This window comes from Phyllobates terribilis, unplaced genomic scaffold (assembly GCF_046119375.1).
Source record: "Phyllobates terribilis strain yellow unplaced genomic scaffold, ASM4611937v1 Scaffold_7__3_contigs__length_470593459, whole genome shotgun sequence".
In the NCBI taxonomy this organism is placed as follows: Eukaryota; Metazoa; Chordata; class Amphibia; order Anura; family Dendrobatidae; genus Phyllobates; species Phyllobates terribilis.
The window spans coordinates 89,857,953-89,883,552 of NW_027362767.1; the positions used below are offsets into that span (position 1 = coordinate 89,857,953).

General features: G+C 40.4%; 1 protein-coding gene across 2 annotated transcripts in view; it reads right to left on the reverse strand.

The window, feature by feature from the left end:
- Positions 1 to 250: 250 nt before the first annotated feature.
- Positions 251 to 25,600, reverse strand: part of CFL2 (cofilin 2) — a 30,877-nt gene continuing 5,527 nt past the window's right edge. Inside the window, exons 2-5 of one of the 2 annotated variants that reach the window (XM_073638961.1) lie at positions 8,020 to 8,327; positions 4,868 to 4,944; positions 2,799 to 2,897; positions 251 to 1,449 (exon numbers count right to left, since the gene is read on the reverse strand). In XM_073638961.1, the coding sequence (XP_073495062.1) occupies positions 1,445 to 1,449; positions 2,799 to 2,897; positions 4,868 to 4,944; positions 8,020 to 8,327 (489 nt within the window). In that variant the 3' untranslated portion in view covers positions 251 to 1,444. Of the gene's footprint in view, positions 2,898 to 4,867; positions 4,945 to 8,019; positions 8,328 to 25,600 lie in introns of both variants that reach the window. The other variant, XM_073638960.1, reaches the window with a different exon arrangement.

Consider the following 25,600-nt stretch of genomic DNA (forward strand, 5'->3'; position numbering starts at 1 on the left):
TTGGATATTCCAGCTGCTAATAGATTTGTGTGCCTATATTGAGAACCTCTATCTGCTTGACACAAGCACCAAATGTCTGGTATTTAATGCGTGGTTATCGGATGTTTTGCATCTCCTCCAGTGAAAAACTGATCTTCTGGGCAAGAGTTACTGTCATTGACCATCTATTATTTATCCACTGAGCTGACAGCAGGACTGCTAAAACTGCTGCCACCCCTATAGGTAATAAAGTATAAAACTGTAACAAGGCTTCTGTGTAATAATCAAACATGTTTTATTGTTTTTTGGCACAATATTCCACAAAACATTGCTTTGGTTTAATGACAGATGTCTGCAATTGAAACTTTTATAAACCATTTTTGGCATTGCACCTAATAACACTGAATCCTGGAGGAAATGCATGTTGTACAGAAGTATAAAGGCACACATTCGTTTGGTCTAATACAGATACCAATAATACACTGTCTAGAAACCATATTTGAGACATGTTACCACTGTGCATTGTTTTTACACGTGATACATTTATATATCTATTGTATATTTTCTGCTGTTTGTTACCTACTGACTTGTCACTCTGGCACTGTTTTAATACAAAAAGTCAGTCGTTTAACAGGTTTTCTTTTGGCCTTTTTTATCCCTGAAATGCATTTGATAATTTTTTAAAGCAAAATAGTTAAAATCTACTGTATATTTATGTTCAGTGTCAAACTAGTGAATGTCCCTTTTAACACCATTTTTTTAGGTTCAATGTTTTTTGCTATTTTAATGTATCTTTATAGCAGTCGGAGCTCCTTTTTTGTGATTTAGTGCTTTAAACTAGGTAGCACTGATTTAACTTTTTAAAGAGTTATTCTCAATTTAAATGGGTAAAATTAAAAAGTGCTTGTAAAAACAAGAAACTTTGCAATTTATCTCTAATTAAAAATCCACTCCGTTGTCAAAAATGGAGGAGTTTTCAATTCTATAGTTTACTGATGGAACGATTTTCTATTGATCGGCTCCAATCATTTTAGTATCATTGACACAATGTTAATAATTTGTGCTATGGATCATATAGGAGAAGAACAGGGAAATCTATTTGTACCTTTATGGCTCACTAAACTGAATACTCACATTTTATACTATAAAAACACATTTTTGTTAATCTAATACTTTGCTTCTGCATTTTCCTCTTCTTTTTTTTTTTTTTTACTTTTTGTATGGCTTGTTCCTTGAATTAACCCAATGAAATACAGAAGCAGGGGAATTTGCTAAGTACCGTATATATAAGGTATGTTTCCCAACTAGTTTCCTTCATTGTTATTGTGGATCAATAGCAGTAGTGAATATGAGGGCCACTCCTGGTTTTGCCTCTTTTGGCCCCAATTCATCAGGACCAGCAATTTTCTTTTCTTCTGTAAATAGGTGGGAACTCAGTAGCAAGTTTTCAGCTTCAATGAAGCTTTTACCCTAGGAAAAATGAAGTGCTCATTGAAATCAATAGACTTTCTGTCTTTTACATGGAATAAGAAAAAATCAGATCAGGATACCCTAATAGGGTATTAAAATGTTTTTCTAGCTCAGAACATTTCTTTAAAATCTAGGAACATACTTTTTTAAGAGGTTGGCCACTTTCTCTTTCTTTTAAAGATTTTGTGGCATACATTAGATGGGGAGTAGGCTTATACACTTAGAAACTGAACTCAATAATATAAATTGTATTAAAGGGGCTGTCTCATAAACAATACATATAACCTATCCACAAGATAGGTAATAAATGTATAATCTCTCTCTTCCTCTCTCTCTCTTCCTCTCTCTCTCTTCCTCTCTCTCTCTTCCTCTCTCTCTCTCCCGCATCGGACACTAGGTGTCCGGTAACAACCCCGAACTTTAAATTTCGGGTTCGCTCATCTCTACTAATCACGACAATGGGGGGGGGGGTCCAAAAGTCACATGTGTGAATGAAGCATTAGTGAGCATGTGCAACCACTGCTCTATGTACCTATGGATATGAGTGGTGGTCCCACATGCTCACTACTGCTATATTTACACTGGGGACTTTGGGCCCTCTGTTCTGGAGATCAATGGGGGTCTCAGCAGTCACACCTTTAGCAATCATGCATGTTTCATCAATACTGTAGATAGGTGATTAATATTGTAAATAGGGCAAACACTTTGATCTCCAAAGCCTTCCTTAGAGGTGCTAGAATTTTATCTTTTAATCCAGAGTCAAAAGTTAGACCTAAACATGACATGAAGTTAAAAAAAAAGATAACATTCATTTTAAGGCAAAGAAACCTATTTTAAAATCATGCATATTAGGGCTCATTCAGACGACCGTGCTAACTGGTCTGAGATCAGACCGCAATGCATGAAGAGGCCGCAGATCGGGAGAGCTGTCACGCTCAGGACAGGAGAGCCGCAGCCAGTCCGTGCATTAGCAATTTATGCTCGGACTGATAAGAACAAGCGTCTGAAGAGCCCTTAGGTTCAGTTTACACTTGCATCTTACAGCTCACTTTTAGGAAATAGAAAAAAAAAAGAAGCCAAATGAATGTATAGCATTATCCTTTACCAGGAACAATTCTAAGGCTGTGTGATCAAACCTTAGTTTGGCTATTGTAATGTAACCTTTTGTATTTTTGTTAGTTCTTCACTTCATTTCTCAAGCACCAAAATGGTTTATTCAGTTCATAGAGGTAAAAGGAAATGGAAAAAAAAATCAATAAATAAAAAATTCCTATGGTCATAACAGGAATTGCTGCTTAAATATTGTAAGCTTCCAAAATACAGGAATTTCTTTCATTTTAATGGAACACCTTCCAATGAAGTAACCACATTTCCTCCTAGTTTATCTGCCAGGGTAGATCGGTCTTTAATGTCATCCATGCCATTCACTTGCCATTCATGCTTGATACCTAAAATAGAAATTACATAGGGGATAAAAGTTTGCACCATATAAAAAAAATTTACAGAGAACTTTGAACATTTTCTAGACAAAAGCGTCTTTAAAGAGGATATGTTACCTCTTCTGACCTACCTTTTAGCAAATAATTTTACTGATAATGCTACAATTATAGAGCATAGTCTCTTGCAGGTCTGCATTGTGCTGTCCTTATGTTATTTCCATTTTTTTTTATTAATAAATTGACCAATACGTGTTACTGTTTGGGGATGTGGTACTAATGACAGGGCTCAATCAGGGCTGACTGAGCCAGACTGTGTGTGGAAACCACTTTGCAGGCAAGCGCTCCTTGCCTAGGTAACCGGACACCTCTGATAAACTGCAACAATGGTCAGTAACCTTGGCAATGAGCAGTAAACTATAGGATTAAAAGTCTCTCCACTCTTGAGACCGGAGAGGATTTTTAACATGCTTTGCAATTTTACCCATTTATCAAGATGAGACAACCTCTTTAAAGCGAATCTGTCAGCTGATTTTTGCTATTTAATCTGAGAGCAGCATACTAAAGGGTTAGATAGCCTGATTCCAGAAATGTTTCACTGGCTTTCAATACAATCAGTGTTTCATCAGCAGGAGATTATAGCTGAAGGACTAGGTTTCATGTGCCAGACTGTCCAGCTAATCTGTGTAACCCACCCTCACCACTGATTGGCTACTTACTAACAATGTACACAGGAAGCTGCCAATCAGTGATGTGGGCGGGGTTATTCACAGCTCAGCATTCTGACCAGTGCTACATCTACAGGAGAGAAAACAGGGATTGTATCAAAACTGCACCAAGAAGCCCAATAAGTGACACATTGCTGGAATCAGAGTCTCTGCCCTTACACCATGATGCTCTCGGATTACATGACAAAAACTTGGTGACAGATTCTCTTTAAGGATGAGTAAATAAAGCAACATTTATTATAAAAATTAGGCTACAATGTAAAGTTTGTCACTAATGATGTTTCTTATAGAGAAACTGTAACAAAAACTAGAGCCAGCCCCCTTTTTGTATTTTTTTATTTTAAGAAAGTGAATAGTTTAATTTTTAAAAAGTTGACTGTAATATTCCCTTCAACAGTTTTTTTTACAGCAGGTTTGTTTTTGCCCTTTTCCTACTTGAAATATCAATTTATGCTGGAAGTTTTGGATGCATTATTTGATGCAAAGCCAGTTATAAACAGAAGAGTGAGGTTTAGGCCACATTTTAAGGCCACGTTCACACATTCAGCATTTGGTCAGTATTTTACATCAGTATTTGTAAGCCATAAGCAGAAGTGGGTGATAAATACAGAAGTGGTGCCCTTTTTTCTTTCATACTTTTCCTCTGATTGCTCCACTCCTGGTTTTGGCTAACAAATACTGATGAAAAATACTGACCCAATACTGAATGTGTGAACGTGGCCTTCGAGTTTATATACAAGCAATTCTTTTTTTTTCTTCTCTATGTTTTATGCTGTTTTTCCACATCATTTAAAGAAGTCTATAGGAGAAACAGCAGAAAAAAACCCACTGTACGCTGAGCATGCTGCATATAAGAAAAACTGCCACAACTCTCAAAAACTACACCAAAGTGCCAGAAGCAAAAATGCTTTATCTGTTGATTTTTAATAATTAAAAAAATTTTTTAACCCCTTCCTGACATGTGTTGTACATGTGAGGCGCACATTGGGTGCGCGTATATGAGGCAGGCAAGAGATGCACAATACACAGCGGGGACTGAACTGTGTCAACAGCAACGATCTGAGCTAGCTCCAATCACTGCTCTTTAACCACTTAAATGCCGCTATCAATATCAGTGACATTTAAGCGGTACGATTTGGGTGAGGCATACATTTGGAGCCATTTTTCCCTTTGCAGTGTGATTGCCTACTGTAAGTACTATATTTTTACTAAATTAGCCTAACACCCATATATAGGAAATACTGTATTCCATACCTGTGAATTTCTTCTTAATTGCATCTTTTGAACTGGCATATATCATCTTGCTTTTTAGAGGTGCATTGTCAGGCGCCCTAGAAAACAATATAAAATCATAAATCCTTGACTTTATTACATAGAAACACTAAATTGTGCAATACATTTATCAATGTACTTGTTTTCTTAAATAAAACATATGGTTTTATACGAGCATTCCAACAGATACTTTCATGGGGGCACTGGCTTTCTTAATGGGAATCCTCCTTTAACAAAGCAATATTGAAGCCCATAAGGAGCTGGCAGTATAATAGATCACATGCTGCCAGGCTTTATAACTTTTTGGCGTTATTTCACGAGTAATCATTTATTCATCCAGCTGTCGAGTGAGTCCTCAAAATTGGTTCCAGTCCAACACTGGTTTGCAAAATTCTGTATATTATGTCAAAGTAATTTTGGGATTTAAAGGGAACCTGTCACATTGCACAGAGTGGAATAGATTGATATATAGGTTTGAGAGGAAAGATTCAGGAAAAGCCAGTATTCATACGTCCATATATCATATCACGAATATGTACCGCGATGCATAGGCTGCCTATGGGTCTCCTGACCTGAACTCCACAGCCTCATAAGTCTGTTGAGTGAGAAGACCTGTGGCCAGTCCATGCATTGCAGTCCATTCTTGGATTGTGACATACGGATGCCTGAATTTGCTCTAGAATATATTTTATTTATATTTTCAGTGAAATCCTGGCTTAAAAGCCAAAGGATGGAGGTTTCTTATCAGTGATTGACAGCTATCTATATATACACTCTTATATAAGGGAGGCTATCAATCACTGGACTGGACTGCCCCCTTGACTCCTAAGCCCAGAATGACCAGGTATCCTAATAAAAAAGAAAAAAATGCAAGTTATACTGAATCTTTTGACACAAACCTAATGTATAAATCTGCTCTGCCTCTTCTGCTCTATAATATGCTGCCCATAGATTGCACTGCATTTCCAAGCTAAGTAAAGAAAAGCTGGAAAAACAATAGCGCAATAGGGTCTTATCTGATGTATAAGGGGGATCAGGGTGCTGGGAATTGCTCACCTGATGGAGTTGTGTGAAACTCAGCAAACAGCTTTGAAAATGTAGGTTGCTTTAGGCCCGCAAGCTAATCCGAGGAGAAAAAACAATGGAGAGATGGGGTTCACTGCGCTACCGAATATACCAGTAAATGAAACCAGGAAATACCGGTGATGAAGTCAGGAGACCAAGAATATTTCTGTGTGGTTTATTGTCAACGCATTTCAAAGTTAACAAACTTCTTAATCATCACAAACTTCTTTATCAGGTGGTTTGTCCTTGGTCTCCTGGTTTTATCTATTACATACGTGTCAAGCTCCGGCCCGTGGGCTAAACCTAGCCTGCAGAGTGATTATATTTGGCCCGTGACACCAGACCCGCCACCCCTATGTGGGGCCATTATTCTGTATGGAGGACTATGTGGGGCCATTATTCTGGATGGAGGACTATGTGAGGCCCATTATTCTGTATGGAGGACTATGTGAGGCCCATATTCTGTATGGAGGACTATGTGGGACCATTATACTGTATGGAGGACTATGTGAGGCCATTATTCTGTATGGAGGACTATGGGGGGCCCATTATTCTGCATGGAGGACTATGTGAGGCCCATATTCTGTATGGAGGACTATGTGGGGCCATTATACTGTATGGAGGACTATGTGGGCCCATTATTCTGTATGGAGGACTATGGGGGGCCCATTATTCTGTATGGAGGACTATGGGGGGGCCCATTATTCTGTATGGAGGACTATGGGGGGCCCATTATTCTGTATGAAGTACTATGGGGGACCCATTATTCTGTTTGAAGGACTATGTGGAGCCCATTATTCTGTATGGAGGACTATGGGGGGCCCATTATTCTGTATGGAGGACTATGGGGGGCCCATTAGTCTGTATGGAGGACTATGTGGGGCCCATTATACTGCATGGAGGACTATGTGGGGCCATTATTTTGTATGGAGGACTATGTGGGGCCCATTATTCTGTATGGAGGACTATGTGGGGCCCATTATACTGTATGGAGGACTATGGGGGGCCCATTATACTGTATACTGGTTGGCCCGCGACTTTGTCCAAGTTTTTCATTTTGGCCCTATGTGTGTTTTGAGTTTAACATCCCTGATTTACTAGCATCTTTGGCTGCGCAGTGAAACCAATCTCTCCACTGTTTCTTCTTGCATTTCCAAGCTGACAGATTCCCTTTAACAACTCTGCTTGGGATGGTGATTTCTAGGGCAGCGCTCTACAATCTGGATAATAGAGGGGATTCCTGGTGAAGAGAACGTCCTACTATAAAAGTTTACACATTCTGATACTAAATGGGTAACTAAATACCAGATATCCTATGTGATTTCCTTGCTGAATTTCTGCCTCTCAGCTGTACCTCTAACTGCTCTGCAAAACTGGGGAACTTCCACTGTGTAAGCCTGTAGTATTACTAGATCACTTATAGTAAAACTTTATTAAATATTCCCACATAGAACAACACGATAGCTTACCAAAGTGCATATTTACTTTTATATTTTAGCTAAAAGTCTTCTCAACCTTTTTTTATGTAACTATGGTTTATATTATGCTACATATAATCTAACTTGATAATATACTATATGTTTAATATTTAGTTACCAAGCATAGATCCTGAAGAGTGAAGGACTATGGTTGTCAGCAGTTTCATACTTTCTTAACCAGGGCAGCATGCAATAGTGACAGGCGGCATCATTGCTGTAAACTATGTTGAGCTGGAACTTGTAGCTGAAAATCAGAATGTGCCCCTGACAACGTCATTGACTTCAATTCGCTAAACAGAGTTAGAGACATGCAACTTTCCAGTGGGGTCCGTCCTTTAAGCCAGACACAATGGCAAAGTAGACAATCATATGCAATGCTATTTTTTCTGGCTAAAAAGATGGACGCCACTGAAAATAAGATCAGTGGATGTGAAAGTTGCATTTTTTGGATTCCGCTTTTGGAAAACGGAGACAAAGACGCGTTCTGAACCATAGGCTGAATCTAAAAGATGTCAAATTAAAGTAGGGTTGTTAAAAGGATGTACCCCAGCATCTGCTCTGTTGTTTACCACATCATTTTAAGGAATGTACCAGAAGATGAAGACAAGATCCTCTTTCTTGGACTCCTTGGTCTCATAAGTAGCATCATACAGTCCATATCGACAGTCGTCAAGAGGCAGAAGGTTGACAAAGGTCCTGTATGGGTCCTCAACTGTATTTCCAATATCTCCCACCAATATTTGCTTGGCCTCCTCCACAATTATTTCACGTTTATCGGAGCTCAGGCAAAACAGTACAGCCTTCTTCCTTTTCTTTATCTCTTCAGAAGACTGAGCTTTTCTCACTTTCATCTCATTGAAAACTTTGATAACTTCATCATTTACTGTGACACCAGATGCCTGTTTAGAAACAAATACAAAATTAAAGTTCCTCTTTGCCCAAATAATAAAACATTCAGATACCCAGGTTTTATTGTTTGCATAATGCTCCCACTAGAATATTCCTTCATACATTTTGTCCTTTGCTGGTCAGGTTTGCCAGTCTTGTGAATCCTTTGTCATGCCCCTATTATAAGCCATCTTGGACACAAAGGGAAGGCTTTTTACACTCACAGATATTATTATAGAGAGTAAGGCCATGGACAACATTTTTTGGACCATGAAAATCTAGAACACAGATACATATGCCCTTACTGACAAAGTATTCCTAACAAAATACTGCCATACAATGCTTAAACAATACAGTCCCCTGATATTTATCCCCGGTACACCCTGAGATTACTAGGGATTGAAATTCTAACCTTTCACTATTTAGGCAATTTGTGATTATCAAGGATTCACAATTAGGGATGAGCAGACCCATGGAAGTTCGGGTTCTTGTACCTGACTGAACTTTACTCCAAAGTTCAGGTCAGGTACCAGAATTGTACCCTAACTTCAACCTGAACCTGAACCCCACTGAAATCACTATCTCTCTTTCCCGGTCTCCCGAACTATAAACTGGACTTCCAGGAGAAGTTCGTGTTCGGAGTTCAGCACCGGACACTAGGTGTCCAATATGAACCCCGGACTTTACAGTTTGGGTTCGCTCATCTCTATTCACAATAAATTGTAGTAAAGATATTGAAAAATCTGAAGAATCAATATAAGAAATATATTGAAAAAATGGCATAACTTGTAATTAAAGGGAATCTGTCCGCAGGTTTTTGCTATGTAACCTGACAGCAGCATGATGTAGGGGCAGAGACCCTGATTCCAGTGATGGATCACTTAGTTTACTGAGTGAAGCAGTTGTGATAGAATCAGTTTTCTCTGCTGCAGATCTAACAGAGCTCAGAATGCTGAGCCCTGTATAACCCCGCCCCTCACCACTGATAGATAGCATTTTTGTGCACATTGTATATTGACAGAAAACTGTCACGAGGCCCAAGACATCTAGTCCTGCAGTGATAATCTCCTGCTCGTAAAACACAAATTTTATTGAAACAGTAAAACACAGCACAGTAAGCAATATATCACTGGAATCCGGGTCTGAGTCCCTACATTATGCTGCTCTCAGATTCCATAACAAAATTCGCTGACAGATTCCCTTTAAACAAAGAATAGCATTTATTTGCTGCAATACGTCTATAGCGGAAAATTTGTATGAATAATTTTTTTAGATGCCTGTTTGTGCTGCAAATTTCCTAGTTGTGCTTTTCTGGGGCCTTTTTTCTGTCGCCCACTTGTTTTATGCTTTGACAGTTTTATTTTAGTTTCTTTACACATCTTCTTAATCTGCTGGCCCTCCCATCAATCAGCTGACAGCAAGTGTTATAATATTTCATGTTTGTTTAACTTTGGCTGACATACTGGCGTACAGTCCATGCTCCCTGCCCTGACGACCATTGCCAAAGGAAAAGCCAAACCCACTTCTAGCACATGGACAAGGCTAGAGCAGCTCATATGACATGTCCGTTTGTTTCTTTACTGTAGGTGAAGTAAGTAAAATAGTGACATATCTCTTCTATAGAGCATGTAACATAGATACACACGTTGTCAAAATTGTTGGTACCCCTCGTTTAATGAAAGAAAAACCCACAATGGTCACAGAAATAACTTGAATCTGACAAAAGTAATAACAAATTAAAAAATCTATGAAACTGAACAAATGAAAGTCAGACATTGCTTTTCAACCCTGTTTCCACAGATTTTTTTTTAAATTTAAACTCCTGAAATAGGACTGGACAGAAATGATGGTACCCCTGAAAATAATGTGACAAAAGGGACATGTTAAATCAAGTTGTGTCCACTAATTAGCATCACAGATGTCTACAATCTTGTAATCAGTCAGTGGGCCTGTATATAGGGCTACAGATACTCACTGTGCTGTTTGGTGATATGGTGTGTACCACACTCAACATGGATCAGAGGAAGCAAAGTAAAGAGTTGTCTCAGGAGATTAGAAAGAAAATTATAGACAAGCATGTTAAAGGTAAAGGTTCTAAGACCATCTCCAAGTTGCTTGATGTTCCTGTGACTACAGTTGCACATATTATTCAGAAATTTAAGATCCATGGGACTGTAGCCAACCTCCCTGGACATGGCCGCAGGAGGAAAATTGATGACAAATCAAAGAGACTGATAATACAAATGGTAACAAAAAAGCCCAGGTGTTATGATCTGCAACAAAAACTAAGGAAAGAAGGGGAAAACTTTCCCTACAGTAAGACTACACTGAATCCCTACGATGTAGCGGGCTGCCTGTTCCTAGTGAACAGACCCGCCTTAATCCTAGGCTAGTCTGAAAGAAGACCTATAGAGTAAAGGGAAGGGGTCCCTAAAAGAACTAAGGACTGGAACAAAAAGGGACACCTCCTGAACAGAGAAAGTTGATGCAGAAAACAAAAGATAAACTGACAAAAAGGTACTAGAGGTCCCAAAGGACCAAGCGAACTGAGAGATAGGCACCGAAGCACCTGGCTAGCAAAACAGTCACTCAATGGCACAATCATAATCTCTATGAGGAGGTAAAACTTGCGACTCCTCCTAAAAAACCCTCCAAAAATCTTGAATAGGTACAGGTAATTCCCCTTTTCCCACAACCCCAATGCGACCATTACAACATTTATGATAGCATTTCGGACTCCAAGACTTAATCATATTAGTACACCAGTCCAGCAAAGGATTATGCAGTTTTAACCAAGGCAACCCTAGAACGACCGGAGAGGGTAAATTATATAATACAACCAAGTCCAAAATTTCTTTGTGAAGACCATTGATAGTGAGGGGAAATGCTGCAACCTAGTGAGTAATGCATTTCAAGGGAGTGTTATCAATAGCAATCACAGAGATAGGTGATGACAAAGGTTTGGATTTCAATTTAAGTTTTTCCAAAAACCCTTTATCAATCACATTAAGTGTTGAACCACAATCTACAAATACCTGAAATTCAATCAAATTTTCCTGCAAAATAGTACTCCCTGAAAGAAATACTCCTGCAGAGCGTAAACAAGCTATACGGGCGTACTTGACTTTTTTTTTTCTTTACTTAAACGAAGCTCACAATACTTAATGAAATGGTCAGCTTTACCACAATAAAGACACAATCCCTCGGCAAACCTCCGGTCTCTTTCCTGAGAGCGGAGCAACATCGCCCCAACCTCCATCAGTTCTCTGCCGTCTGAGCAGATTTTCTGGGGACTAGGACCTGGCATTACAGGAGTCTTTACCTCATTCTGCCTAGATCTCAGCCTCCTATCCACACAAACAGCTAATTGCATGGCATCCTGCAGAGTCTCAGGTGCAGGGAATGCAATTTGCAAATCCTTAACCCTTTCACTCAGACCAGCAAGAAATAGACATTTCAGAGCAGGATCATTCCATCTGACTTCAGAAGCCCACCTTCTAAAGTGTGTGCAATAAATCTCGGCATCATCTGACCCCTTATTCAAATGCTTGAGTTCTGCCTCAGCAGATGAGATTCAATCAGGATCGTCATATAATAGACCCATAGCAGAAAAAAACTCTTCTACCGACCTCAAACATGGATCATTAGGTTGAAGAGAAAAGGCCCACCCTTGTGGTTCATTGCGCAAAAGTGACATAATAAAACCAATGCACTGTGATTCATTCCCAGAGGACCTTGGTCTCAAACGAAAATATAGTAAACAAGCATTTTTAAAGGAAGCAAAATCCTGCTGTTTACCATAAAAAACATCCGGCAGTTCTACCTTGGGTTCCACAAAATGTGCTCCGGAACAGCTACTCACGTGTTGCTGGAGCTTGGCCACCTCCAGAGTCAACCCCTGCAAGTGTTGAGCCAAATCCTGGACGGAAGCCACACTGATTCCAGTATTAATATTTCCATAATATTTTTTTTTTTTTGGGCTGGACTTACTGTTATGATCTGCAACAAGAACTAAGGAAAGAAGGGGAAAGCTTTCCCTACAGTAAGACTAAGCTGAATCCCTACGATGTAGCGGGCTGCCTGTTCCTAGCGAACAGACCCGCCTTAGTCCTAGGCTAGTCTGAACGAAGACCTATAGAGTAAAGGGAAGGGGTCTCTAAAAGAACTAAGGACTGGAACAAAAAGGGACACCTCCTGAACAGAGAAAGTTGATGCAGAAAACGAAAGATAAACTGACAAAAAGGTACTAGAGGTACCAAAGGACCAAGCGAACTGAGAGATAGGCACCGAAGCACCTGGCTAGCAAAACAGTCAAACAACACTGAAGTCCAGCACAGCCAAAAAGGCGGAGCTGGAATATAAAGGCAGATGGTCACGTGACCGCAAAACACAAGATGGAAAAAACAAACAGGAGGGTTCTAACACCAGGATAACGTCTAAAGAGATTAAAGGTGAACTTCAAGCTCAAGAAACATCAGTGTCAGATCGCACCATCCGTCTTTGTTTGATCCAAAGCGGACTTCATGGGAGACAACCAAGGAGAACACCATTGTTGAAAAAAAATCATAAAAAAGCCAGACTGTAATTTGACAAACTACATGTCCAATTTATCTAAATGTAACTTTCAGAAATCCATGTGCTTGATACAAAACAACCCAAATCAAAGTTTCTGTGGCAGAAATTCTTGTTGGAAAATTTTCTGCATTCGAATCTACCCTGTCACCCAGATTGTCTCCCACAGTCGATCACCGTGAAACCTTTCCTGGTTCATCCTTTTCACTATGCAGCAATTTGCTTGCATAATAAATAATTACTAATAAAGATTATTATTATTAAAGTAAGCCTAATGGGTGAGACACTATACATAGTGAAATAGTGAAGCACTCAGGGCCCCAGCTGTTGAGTTAACAATTGAATAAACGGAAAACAGAACAGCAAACTTGGTGAAAGCACATAGAAACATTTTATTGAGAAATATCACCACAAATAATGTAGTGTGGATGGACAGATGGAGGGGTCACCAAACATGTATGGGTATATTAAATTGGTGGTAAAAACACCAAGTATCATATCAAACGCAATACATAAATAACAATTCGACATATGCATGTATCGACAGTCACTATTGCAATATGTCAGGTGGCCTAAAATGCACTGCACTGTGCCCTAAAGCCTCATTAGTCCCAGTTATCATTAATGAGAATCTAATCAGAGTACAAAGTATAAGCCCAGTGGCATACTGGTGAGTGCTGGAAACTGAGCCAAGGTAACAGGGGAAACAGAGGCACATATGTCTCAGGGTTCAATATAATAAAATTAGCCTTCATTGTTTGTCACAAAGTGCCCCCAAAGAAACCTATGGTCCCCATTGCCAGCAGTAATAGCTAAACAGGGAGTGTGGACCGAGTGGCATCCCAGAGGGAATGCTGGAGACTGGGCCTGAGGAGACGATCGGGACCATAGGTTTCTTAGGTGTCCGTTCACACTACATTATTTGTTGTGATACTTCTCAATAAAATGTTTCTATGTGCTTTCACCAAGTTTGCTGTTCTGTTCTCCATTCAATTATATTCACAGTTACTTTCAATAAGCAAATTGCCTCTTCAGAGAGAAAGAGGACTTGAACTCTGTAGCGCCACCTATTGGAAGCAGCAATCCTACAAGTTACAATTGACCCTTTAACGAGTCGTGCAATATGACTTCGGATAATAGCCAAATATGAATCTCAGTTTGTAGACACGGTGTTTCGGGCTATTGGCCCTCATCAGTGCAATGCATGAGAACTGATTTGGCTAGGTAAGAGGCTCTGAACTGAGGTCTAAGGGACACAGTGTCTGCAAATTGAGATTCTGATTGGGCTATTATCCGAAGTCATATTGCCGATTCGTTAAAGGGTCGATTGTGACTTGTAGGATTGCTGCTTCCAATAGGTGGCACTATAGAGTTCAAGTCCTCTTCCTCTCTAAAGAATTACTCTCTGAAGTATTTCTCTTAATGTTCAGTATTCCCATCTCTAATTTAGAGTAGTGAACAATTGTCTCTTACTTTTGGCAGACCAATCATGTCCAGTATCACACAGTGTACTACTTCTCTTTCCCTGCAAACCAAAGAAATGAGCCGGAGCATAAGTTGGTATATGTGTAATGTGTAAGAGCATGTTCACACAGACAAAACCCAAGAAAGAAAAGCATATACCCTGTAGTAAGTAAATAGTAATAATATATGTAAATAACATGGATCACTTTCCTGATCAATAAAGCGTAAAAACCATCCCACCGCGACAAGGTGTACCCAATTGGAATGCTGTTTATCCTGTCATTAGTATTAAAAATTAGAATGATTGTCTCTTACCTGGGAGAACGGATCATGTACAGTATTACACAGTGTGCTACTTCATTTCCCCTGTGGTGGCAATGGAGGGCAATAAAACACTTGATTCCTGGTTTACCCGCAGATTACAACTGACTCTTAGAGGCCCAAAAGGGAGACACCTCTAACTAGTAAGGATTGTCCAAAGGAGAGATCCCTCTAGCCCCTTAAGAACAAAGCCTATATTTTTCCAAGGCCAATTTTATTTTAAATAGCACTATTTTTGGGTACATATAATGAATTAAAAAAAATTTACATTTTTTTTGGTGGGGGGAGTGGGTGGAGAGAGAAATGGGAAAAAAAACAGCAACTTTATTTTTTAAGGTGTTCAACATATAGTTATAGATGTTACCTCTATTCTGCTGGTCGGTATCTTTACTGAGATACCAATTTTACCATTCTGGTATATACAGTTATATGAAAAAGTTTGGGCACCCCTATTAATCTTAAGCTTAATGTTTTATAAAAATTGGTGTTTTTGCAACAGTTATTTCAGTTTGATATATATAATAACTGTTGGACACAGTAATGTTTCTGCCTTGAAATGAGGTTTATTGTACTAACAGAAAATGTGCAATCTGCATTCAAACAAAATGTGACAGGTGCATAAGTATGGGCACCCTTATCATTTTCTTGTTTTAAATACTCCTACCTACTTTTTACTGACTTACTAAAGCACTTTTTTTGGTTTTGTAACCTCATTGAGCTTTGAACTTCATAGCCAGGTGTATGCAATCATGAGAAATGCTATTTAAAGTGGCCACTTGCAAGTTGTTCTCCTGTTTGAATCTCCTCTGAAGAGTGGCATCATGGGCTCCTCAAAACAACTGTCAAATGATCTGAAAACAAAGATTATTCAACATAGTTGTTCAGGAGAAGGATACAAAAAGCTGTCTCAGCGATTTAACCTGTCAGTTTCCACTGTGAGGAACATAGTAAGGAAATGGAAGAACACAGGGACAGTTCTTGTTAAGGCCAGAAGTGGCAGGCCAAGAAAAACATCAGAAAGGCAGAGAAGAAGAATGGTGAGATCAGTCAAGGACAATCCTCAGACCACCTGCAGAGAGCTGCAGCATCAACTTGCTGCAGATGGTGTCACTGTGCATCGGTCAACTATACAACGCACTTTGCACAAGGAGAAGCTGTATGGGAGAGTGATGCGAAAGAAGCCGTTTCTGCAAGCACGCCACAAACAGAGTCTGCTGAGGTATGCAAAAGCACATTTCAAGCAAAACACTTGCTACCCACAGTAAAATTTGGTGGAGGTTCCATCATGCTTTGGGGCTGTGTGGCCAATGCCGGCACCAGGAATCTTGTTAAAGTTGAGGGACGCATGGATTCCACTCAGTATCAGCAGATTCTTGACAATAATGTTCAAGAATCAGTGACAAAGTTGAAGTTACGCAGGGGATGGATCTTTCAGCAAGACAATGATCCAAAACACCGCTCCAAATCTTCTCAGGCATTCATTTAGAGGAACAATTACAATGTTTTGGAATAGCCATCCCAGTCCCCAGACCTGAATATCATTGAACATCTGTGGGATCATTTGAAGAGGGCTGTCCATGCTCGGCGACCATCAAACTTAACTGAACTGGAATTGTTTTGTAAAGAGGAATGGTCAAAAATACCTTCATCCAGGATCCAGGAAATCATTAAAAGCTACAGGAAGCGACTAGAGGCTGTTATTTTTGCAAAAGGAGGATCTACTAAATATTAATGTCACTTTTCTGGTGAGGTGCCCATACTTATGTACCTGTCAAATTTTGTTTGAATGCAGATTGCACATTTTCTGTTAGTACAATAAACCTAATTTCAAGGCAGAAACATTACTGTGTCCAACAGTTATTACATATATCAAACTGAAATAGCTGTTGCAAAAACACCAATTTTTATAAAACATTAAGCTTAAGATTAATAGGGGTGCCCAAACTTTTTCATATAACTGTATGTCCCCCTTCCTGGTATATATGTTCTTCATCATGGGCCTCTTCCTAGTATGTATGTTCCCCATCCTCAGTCCATCCTGGTATTTATGTCCCCTATTCTGGTATGTATGTTCCCCATCCTGGACCCATCCAGGTTTATACTGTATGTCTCCCATCCTGGTATATATGTCTCCCATCCTGGCACAGTGGGGAAAATAAATATTTGATACACTGCCGATTTTGCAAGTTTTCCAACCTACAAAGAATGGAGAGGTCTGTAATTTTTATCATAGATACACTTCAACTGTGAGAGACAGAATCTTAAAAAATTCCAGAAAATCACATTGTATGATTTTTAGATACCGTATTTTTCAGACTATAAGATGCAATTTTTACCCCAAATTTTGGGGGAAAATTGGGGTGCATCTTATAGACCGAATGTAGCTTACCAGGGGGCCAGCGGAGGCAGCAGTTGGGCAATAGTGCGGGCCCTGTGCTTGGGGGAAGGGGTTTCCAGAGGTACGATGCTGCGGGGTGATTCTGCAAGTCCCAGGGTGATAGGAGGGGGTGTTTGATTGTCCTCGATGATACTTGGTGGTGCGGACATTTTGTGAAAGACCGGAGCCCCCACACTTCCATGTTTTTTATGCAGTGGACTCTGGGAAAATGGCCACCGGAGGCAGTTCCTGCGCAGATTGAGATCTCCCCACACTGCAGAGTATCTCAGAGGACCCCTCCTACCACCCTGGGACTCGCAACATTGCCCTGCAGCGTCGTTTATCTGAAGCCCCCTCCTCCAAGCGCAGGACCTGCAGCATCGCCTGTAGTATCGCCCGACTCCTGCTTCTGAGCATCACTGAGCAGCCCCTTATTCCAGTCTCATATGGGACTCACAGCATCACCCTGCAGTGTTGCACCTCCGAACACCTCCTGTGTCCCCGCTCCACCGCCGATAAGCTGAATTCGAACTGTAAGGCGGACCCCCATTTGACGCATTCAATTTTTTACCCTATTTTCCTCCAGAAAATTTGGGGTGCGTCTTATAGTCCAAAAAATATACAGTAATTAATTTGCATTTTATTGCATGAAATAATTATTTGATACATTATAAAAACAGAACTTAATATTTGGTACAGAAACCTTTGTTTGCAATTACAGAGGTCAGACATTTCCTGTAGTTCTTGACCAACTTTGCACACCCTGCAGCAGGGATTTTGGCCCACTCCTCCATACAGATCTTTCAGGTTTCAGGGCTGTAGCTGTGCAACATTAAGTTTCAGCTCCCTCCAAAGATTTTCTATTGGCTTCAGGTCTGGGGACTGGCTAGGCCACTCCAGGATCTTGAAATGCTTTTTATGGAGCCACTCCTTAGTTTCCCTGGCTGTGTGTTTCGGGTCATTGTCATGCTGGAAGACCCAGCCACGACCCATCTTCAATGCTCTTACTGAGGGAAAGAGGTTGTTGGCCAAAATATCACGATACATGACCCCATCCATACTCCCTTCAATACAGTGCAGTCGACCTGGCCCCATTGCAGAAAAGCACCCCCAAAGTATGATGTTCCCCCCACTATGCTTCACGGCAGGGCTGTGGAGTCGGTAAGCCAAACCTCCGACTCCTCAATTTCCATAACACCGACTCCACGACTCCGACATGTTTAAGTGATAAATTTACTGTAGCACAGATTAATCTCATCTAAAAGTCTAGACCCTTAGATCAGGAATAGGACAGATATTTATAGGACATTTCATAACTTTCCCAAATTCTTATGAAAAAATATTCCCCACAAACTGCATTGAATTACTGTACCCAATTTATTATATATTTTAGGTGTCGGAGTCGGTCCATTTTATACCAACTCCGACTCCACCAAAATGGGCTCCAATTCCGACTCCACGACTCCGACTCCACAGCCCTGCTTCACAGTTGGGATGGTGTTCTTGGGGTTCTACTCATCCTTCTTTTTCCTCCAAACACGGCGAGTGGAGTTAGAAAAAAAGTTCTAATTTGGTCTCATCTGACCACATTACCTTCTCCCATGCCTCCTCGGGATCATCCAGATGGTCATTGGTGAGCTTAAAACGGGGCTGGAGATATGCTGGCGTGAGCAGGGGGACCTTGCGTGCCCTGCAGGATTTTAATCCATGACAGCGTAGTGTGTTACTAACGGTAATGTTTGAATCTTTGGTCCCAGCTCTCTTCATGTCATTGACTAGGTCCTCCCATGTAGTACTGGGCTGATTCCTGACCTTTCTCAGAATCATCCTTACCCCACGAGGCGAGATCTTGCAAGGGGCCCCAGCCCGAGGAAGATTGACAGTCATCTTGTGTTCCTTCCATTTTCTAATAATTGCCCCAACAGTTGTTGTCTTCTCACCAAGCTTCTTGTCCTGTAGCCCATCCCAGCCTTGTACAGGTCTACAATTTTGTCCTTGGTTTCCTTAGACAGCTCTTTGGTCTTGGCCATGGTGGAGAGGTTGGAGTGTGATTGATTATGTGGACAGTTGTCTTTTATACAGGTAACGAGTTCAAACAGGTGCAATTAATACAGGTAATGAGTGTAGAGTAGGAGGGCTTCTTAAAAAAAAAACTAACAGGTCTGTGAGACCCAGAATTCTTTCTGGTTGGCAGGTGATCAAATACTTATTTCAATCAATAAAATGCAATTTAATTATGTAAAAATCAAACAATGCGATTTACAGGATTTTTTTTTAGATTCTGTCTCTCAAAGGTGAAGTGTACCTACGATAAAAATTACAGAACTCTCCATTCTTTGTAGGTGGGAAAACTTGCAAAATCGGCAGTGTATCAAATACTTATTTTCCCCACTGTATATATGACTCCCATCCTGGTATGTATGTCCCCCGTTCTTCCACTGTTCTTTAACACAAGAGAAAATAAATGCTTCTACTCACCTTGCCCCCACTCCAGCTGCGCTCAACGTTCTCTTTTGTAGCTGGCAGCTGACTTCAGCGTACAAACGACGGGCAGCACATGATGTCACTGCCATGCGCCCCCAGTCACGGACGCACCGACTTCAGCTGCCGGCCTCTGATTAGCTGGCAGCTCTTAGTGCAGTGCAGGGAACCGGTGGGTCTGTGCACTGCAATGCATTTCAGCTGAATGTGTGTCCTTGGATGCATATCCAACTGAAATAGGCGATGGCGGGCTTCCCTCCCGCACGGACCTGTTGATGGTTGCACCCTCAGAGACCGCGATCATTACTGGCTCCTGCACAAGATTATACTGTGGAATACAGGGACCTAGGGAAGCTGCACAGATAACAGTCATGACCAATGAAGTGTGTGGGGAGGTGGCGGTGTGCATGGAAGCTCCCGGCTTATACTTGCAGCAATGTTCATGAACATAGCGTTAGTTTAAGCTGCCATAAAGCAAGTACATTGGTCCATTTAAATTCTGATTTCTAGATCATGATGTGAGTCACTGTATCCTGCAAGTTTTTCATATACCGGTTTTGCAGCCTTCTATTATTATTTTACGTATTTCTTTTTTCTCTAGAGATGATAGCTATCGTATAATGTCTCACACCGCCGTCTGTGAAGTTATAGCCTTGAGAAGTCATTTATGGAGAGTCTTTCAGACTCCTTAAAGTCTCAGATTATTTATTTTGTAAATCCAATCGCAATTATGATTTAATCATGCACAAACCATACAAGTAAGGCCTAGGAAATAGATGTAAGATAACAATGTGGCATACCTGGATACTAAGGCTGCATTCACAAGCAGCGTTCATTCTGTGGCTTCTAACCACAGTAGCCCTGCAGTCTTTCCACTATTTCTCTGCACAATCACTTAAATGGAACCTGTCACCCGATTTTCCCAATATAAAGTATGTCCAGCACCTTTAAATGGACCCTGTCATATAAAATAATGCTATCAACCTGCAGATATGGGGTTAATCTGCAGGTTAATAGCATTCTGACACCGTGCAGTCGCCGCACTGAGAGCCCCGCTGCCAGGAAGAAATTAACTTTATTTCTGAAAACCCAGTGACAGGTAACGTTTAATCTTGCAGGATATCATCTGTTTCACCTGCAAAACCGCAGGCCATTATGATCAGTCAGTCTTGTAGCGACAGTCTTGAAACCTCCCAGAATATGCTTAACGTTTCGGTCACATTGACCTTCTTCAGATGGACATAGTACTTTGAGGGAATTACATGCCAATAAGAAAAAAGCGCTGCAAGTATAGTGGTACACCGCTTCATGTGTTGCGCCTGTGTCGGCTTTACACTAGGGTTCACACATCATGGTTTTTTCAGCGTTCATTTTCTGCAGCAAAACCTGATCTCTTGCCAGGAGGTTGTTTGTGATTTTTGTTGCTGTTTTCATGCTTTTTTGCTTTTTTTTAATGTGTTTTTTCAGCTTTTTTTTTCACTGTCTTTTTGTCTCTGTGATGCATGTACACAAAGGTCAGTGAAAAAAAAAAATCTCATTCTGATTTAGGCACAAAAAAAAGCTGAAAACTTGACACCTGCGTTTTTTCAGCATTTTTTTTCACCACCCATTACTTCCAATGGGTGAAAAACCGACCGGTGAAAGAAGTGACATGTTCTATTTTGTAAAAAAAACATGCAAAGCACAAAATCCTGAACAAAAAAAAAAACGTGTGCATGAGATTTTTGGAATCTCATAGACTTTGCTGGTACTGCAAAACGCAGCTGAAAATTTACATAATAAAAAAGCTGAAAAAACCATGATGTGTGAACATAGCCTTACACTGGCACAACACAAAAAGGGTAGGGACCCTGCTTGTGAACCAAGGACACAGGAGTGCCTTGTTCCATTACATATTGTAGCGACACAGGACTGCTGCTGTTAAAAGCCGCAGCATGATCCCTGCATATGAACGTAGCCTAAGAATATGTACATGTGGGGTGGAAATTTAGCAAAAAAATGTACAATCAATCTTGCCATGAATTTATGGCAAAATCTGCATAAATTACATTTGTAATTTTACCTGCATAAATTACCTAGACATTCCAAAAAGGAGAAATCAGCTATAAAAATCTGCAGCATAAATTGACATGATACAGATCCAGCTTGCTGGTCAATTTCTGCACAGATCCTGAGTGGATTTTCTCTGCCGTGTAACTAGATTTGAAAAATCATTGAAAGTCTATCTCCTTTCTTTCACTACTTTAGTGACCTGTCAGTCATCTGTCTCATTATGTTATTGTGATCCAACACTTGGCTTCTAATTCCTTGCCCAAAGCTATCCCCCACATTGATTCATTACATGAAGCTATGAACGGCCACCAGGACCAGTCTGCTGGCTCACGGCTTCTTACAGCCTCCTGTCACATTATTATCTGCACCTTACTTTAGAGCATGTATAAGTTTGGATTCGTTTGTACAGCCAGAAAGGGGCTCACACACAAACCCCCTCAGCCAGTAAGAAGTGCACAGGGGGCTGTTGTTGTGTTTGCGCACTGAATTAGCTAATCTTTTGGCCTATCAAAAATTCAGAGGTAATTTAGTAAGTACAAAAGGAACTACTATCTTTCATATGGCGTAGAAGGGAGGAGGGGAGGGGAATTGTAGAAAGCTTACCACGTTGGCGATTTCAAAACCATATGTCAGCCGGAGTCCATCCTGAGGGTGCCGCACCCATTGGTGATCACAAGCAAAGGAAAAAGGGAAATCCACCGGCACATCCAACAGGAAATGATTAAAATTTCTCTTTTTTGGAAAAAAAACTTAAAACATGCTAAAAATGAAACCTCAGAAACCTGACGCGTTTCTGGTGAATACAACACCCTTATTCATAGGACGACTGAGGCAACATGTAACAGACCAGACTTTATATCAGACTTGCAATGAATAAGCAAAAACAATAGGTGGAGCTCAAATCAGTGCTGCAGGGGAAGTTGCAAACAGTACAGGTGATGACCATAAAGAAATGAATATAGTGCAATGAATGATAAATAATTCATAAAGCATACCCAACATGTCAATGTTATGCTGAATGGACAAATATAATTGCAATAATAATTCACATAATATCAACCCTTGAACATACCTGAGTATCTTTTTTTTTTTTTGATTGCTGAATTGCGGCTTCCATTGGTCTTTATGATAATCACTCTGGTATGTTCAAGGGTTGATATTATGTGAATTATTATTGCAATTATATTTGTCCATTCAGAATAACATTGACATGTTGGGTATGCTTTATGAATTATTTATCATTCATTGCACTATATTCATTTCTTTATGGTCATCACCTGTACTGTTTGCAACTTCCCCTGCAGCACTGATTTGAGCTCCACCTATTGTTTTTGCTTATTCATTGCAAGTCTGATATAAAGTCTGGTCTGTTACATGTTGCCTCAGTCGTCCTATGAATAAGGGTGTTGTATACACCAGAAACGCGTCAGGTTTCTGAGGTTTCATTTTTAGCATGTTTTAATTTTTTTTCCAATAAAGAGTAATTTTAATCATTTCCTGTTGGATGTGCCGGTGGATTTCCCTTTTTCATTTACTATCTTTCATATGTTTATATTACATATTTGGCTACATGTAGTGTCATGGCCAAAAGTGTTGGCACCTTTGAAATTGTTCCAGAAAATGAAGTATTTCTCCCAGAAAATCATTGCAATTACACATGTTTTGTTATACAGATGTTTAATTCCTTTGTTTGTATTGGAACAATACAAAAAAACTGAGAAAAAAAGGCAAAATTGGACATAATTTCTGCATCTGTGTGTCTGGAGGACAGAAAGAGGAGAAGAGAACGGTCTGAGGTCTTTCCCTCTGGGAAAGCGTCTTGTGGACAGAGGAGACCAGGATAGAGCGTTTGCTAAAGCACATCATTCTACAGTTTACTAAGAACAGAATGCAGCCTACAAAGAAAAGAACACAGTACCTACAGTCAAATATGGTGGAAGTTCACAGATGGTTTGTAGTTGTTTTGCTGCTTCTGGCACTCTGTGCCTTGACAATGTACAAGGCATTATGAAATCTGAAGATTACCAAAGGATTTTGGGTCACAATGTAGTGCCCTGTGTCAGAAAGCTGGGTTTGTGTCCTAGGTTATGGGTCTTCCAGCTGGACAATGACCTCAAACATACTTCAAGAAGCCCCAGAGGTGGATGGAAACAAAGCGCTGGAGAGTTCTGAAGTGGCCAGCTGTGAGTCCGGCTCTAAATCCCATTGAACTCCTGTGGAGATCTTAAAATTGCTGTTGGGAGAAAACGCCTTCAAATATGAGAGATCTGGAGCAGTTTGCAAAAGAAGAGAGGTTCAAAGCTCCCGCTGAGGTGTAAGAAGCTTGTTGATGGTTATAGGAAGCGATTGATTGCAGTTATTTATGCCAAAGGGTGTGCAACCAAATATTAAGATGAGGGTGCCAACAATTTTGGGGGCTTTGTGTATAATTATGTCCAATTTGCCTTCTTCCTCTGTTCTTTTGTGTTGTTCCAATACACACAAAGGAAAATAACATGTATAAGAAATCATGTGCAATTGCAATAATTTTCTGATAGAAATACTTCATTTTCTGGAACAATTTCAAGGGTGCCAACATTTTCGGCCATGACTGTATATAAGAGTGTGGATCAGTTGGCTGGATGTGTATGTGAGCATCTGGCAAAGACGACTGATACTCAAATTGAGCTCTGAAATACAAAGTCTGTCTTCCTAGTTTCAGTGTCTGAACCGCAAAATGGATGAGAATAGGACCTGCTCTGAATTTTGCAGACCAGAGACACGGATCCATTTTTAAAACTGATGTGTATATGGATCAATTAAACTCTATGGGTCTTTGTGCTGCACAACCAAAAAAACGGACAGCATTAGGACAAGTCACATAGATGTGTGGATTTATCGAGAAAGCACCTGGTCCTGGGAGTCTGAGTGACTGAGTTCCTAAGTGGGTTTGGGTTTTAAAACAAGCAAGCTCCTGCTTACAGGAGCAACTGAATAAGAGTACAGACATAAGTAGCAATGGTCGCTTGTCTGTGTGGTTTTCAAATGTAATAATGGTCACATAATTTGGTTGTTTACTTGCAAAATCAGATGACTATTAACAATCAATTTGAACAGTAGCCACCATAAGGTTTCCCTACACTAGTAGGTGAGCGAGTACCTGTGCTTGGGTGTCTAGTTGGTTGCTCACTTTTTCACACACCTGGCTGTGGATGTCTGGGCGATGTCAGAATAACCGGCAGTATGTGGTGTTAGAACCTTGCTCTTAGGTTTTTTCCTTTGCTGGTCACATGACCTTGTTGGCCTATTTAATCCTGCTCCGCCCTTCTGGCTTTGCTGGACTTCATTGTATAACTACTTTCTAGCTAGCCTGTGCTCTGTATCTAACTCTGTTAGTTTGCTTGGTCTACGGACCTCTATGTTCTTTATATTTTGTTTGTTCGTCTGTCTGCTACTATTTCTGTTAGGAGGTGTCCCATTTTCCTCCCAGTCCTTAGTACTTGTAGGGATTCCTTCCCCACATCTATAGGTCTCCGTACAGACTAGCTTAGGACTTTAGCAGGTCTGATCGCAGGATCAGGTTCCCTGTTACATCGTAGGGATTCAGCTGAGTTCTATCATAGGGACAGATCTCCTCTCTTTCCTTAGCTCTGGTAGCAGAACATAACATGTGGCACTGTTACTTGTCCCTGTATTTATTTCCTGCATGATTTTAGCATTTAGACAATGCATGGAACAAGTAGGTGACCACAGGCTCTACTTGCACATCGTTTGCACATAGTTTTCACTTCTACTGTATCGATGCTCTATGACTGGGATTATTACAGTATGTCTAATTGGTCTAAGATCTGTGCAGTATGACTGGTGCCCACAGTTTTTTGTCTAAGGGGATGTGAGTAGAGGGAAAAGGGAGAAAAAAAGATGAGACTGGGCAGCTTGAAAACATCCACAAGGCATGTTTTCCGCAATATTTGTAAACACTGTGTAGCAATTGTACTCTGGCCATTTTATACTAGAAAATTATATAATGTATACTTG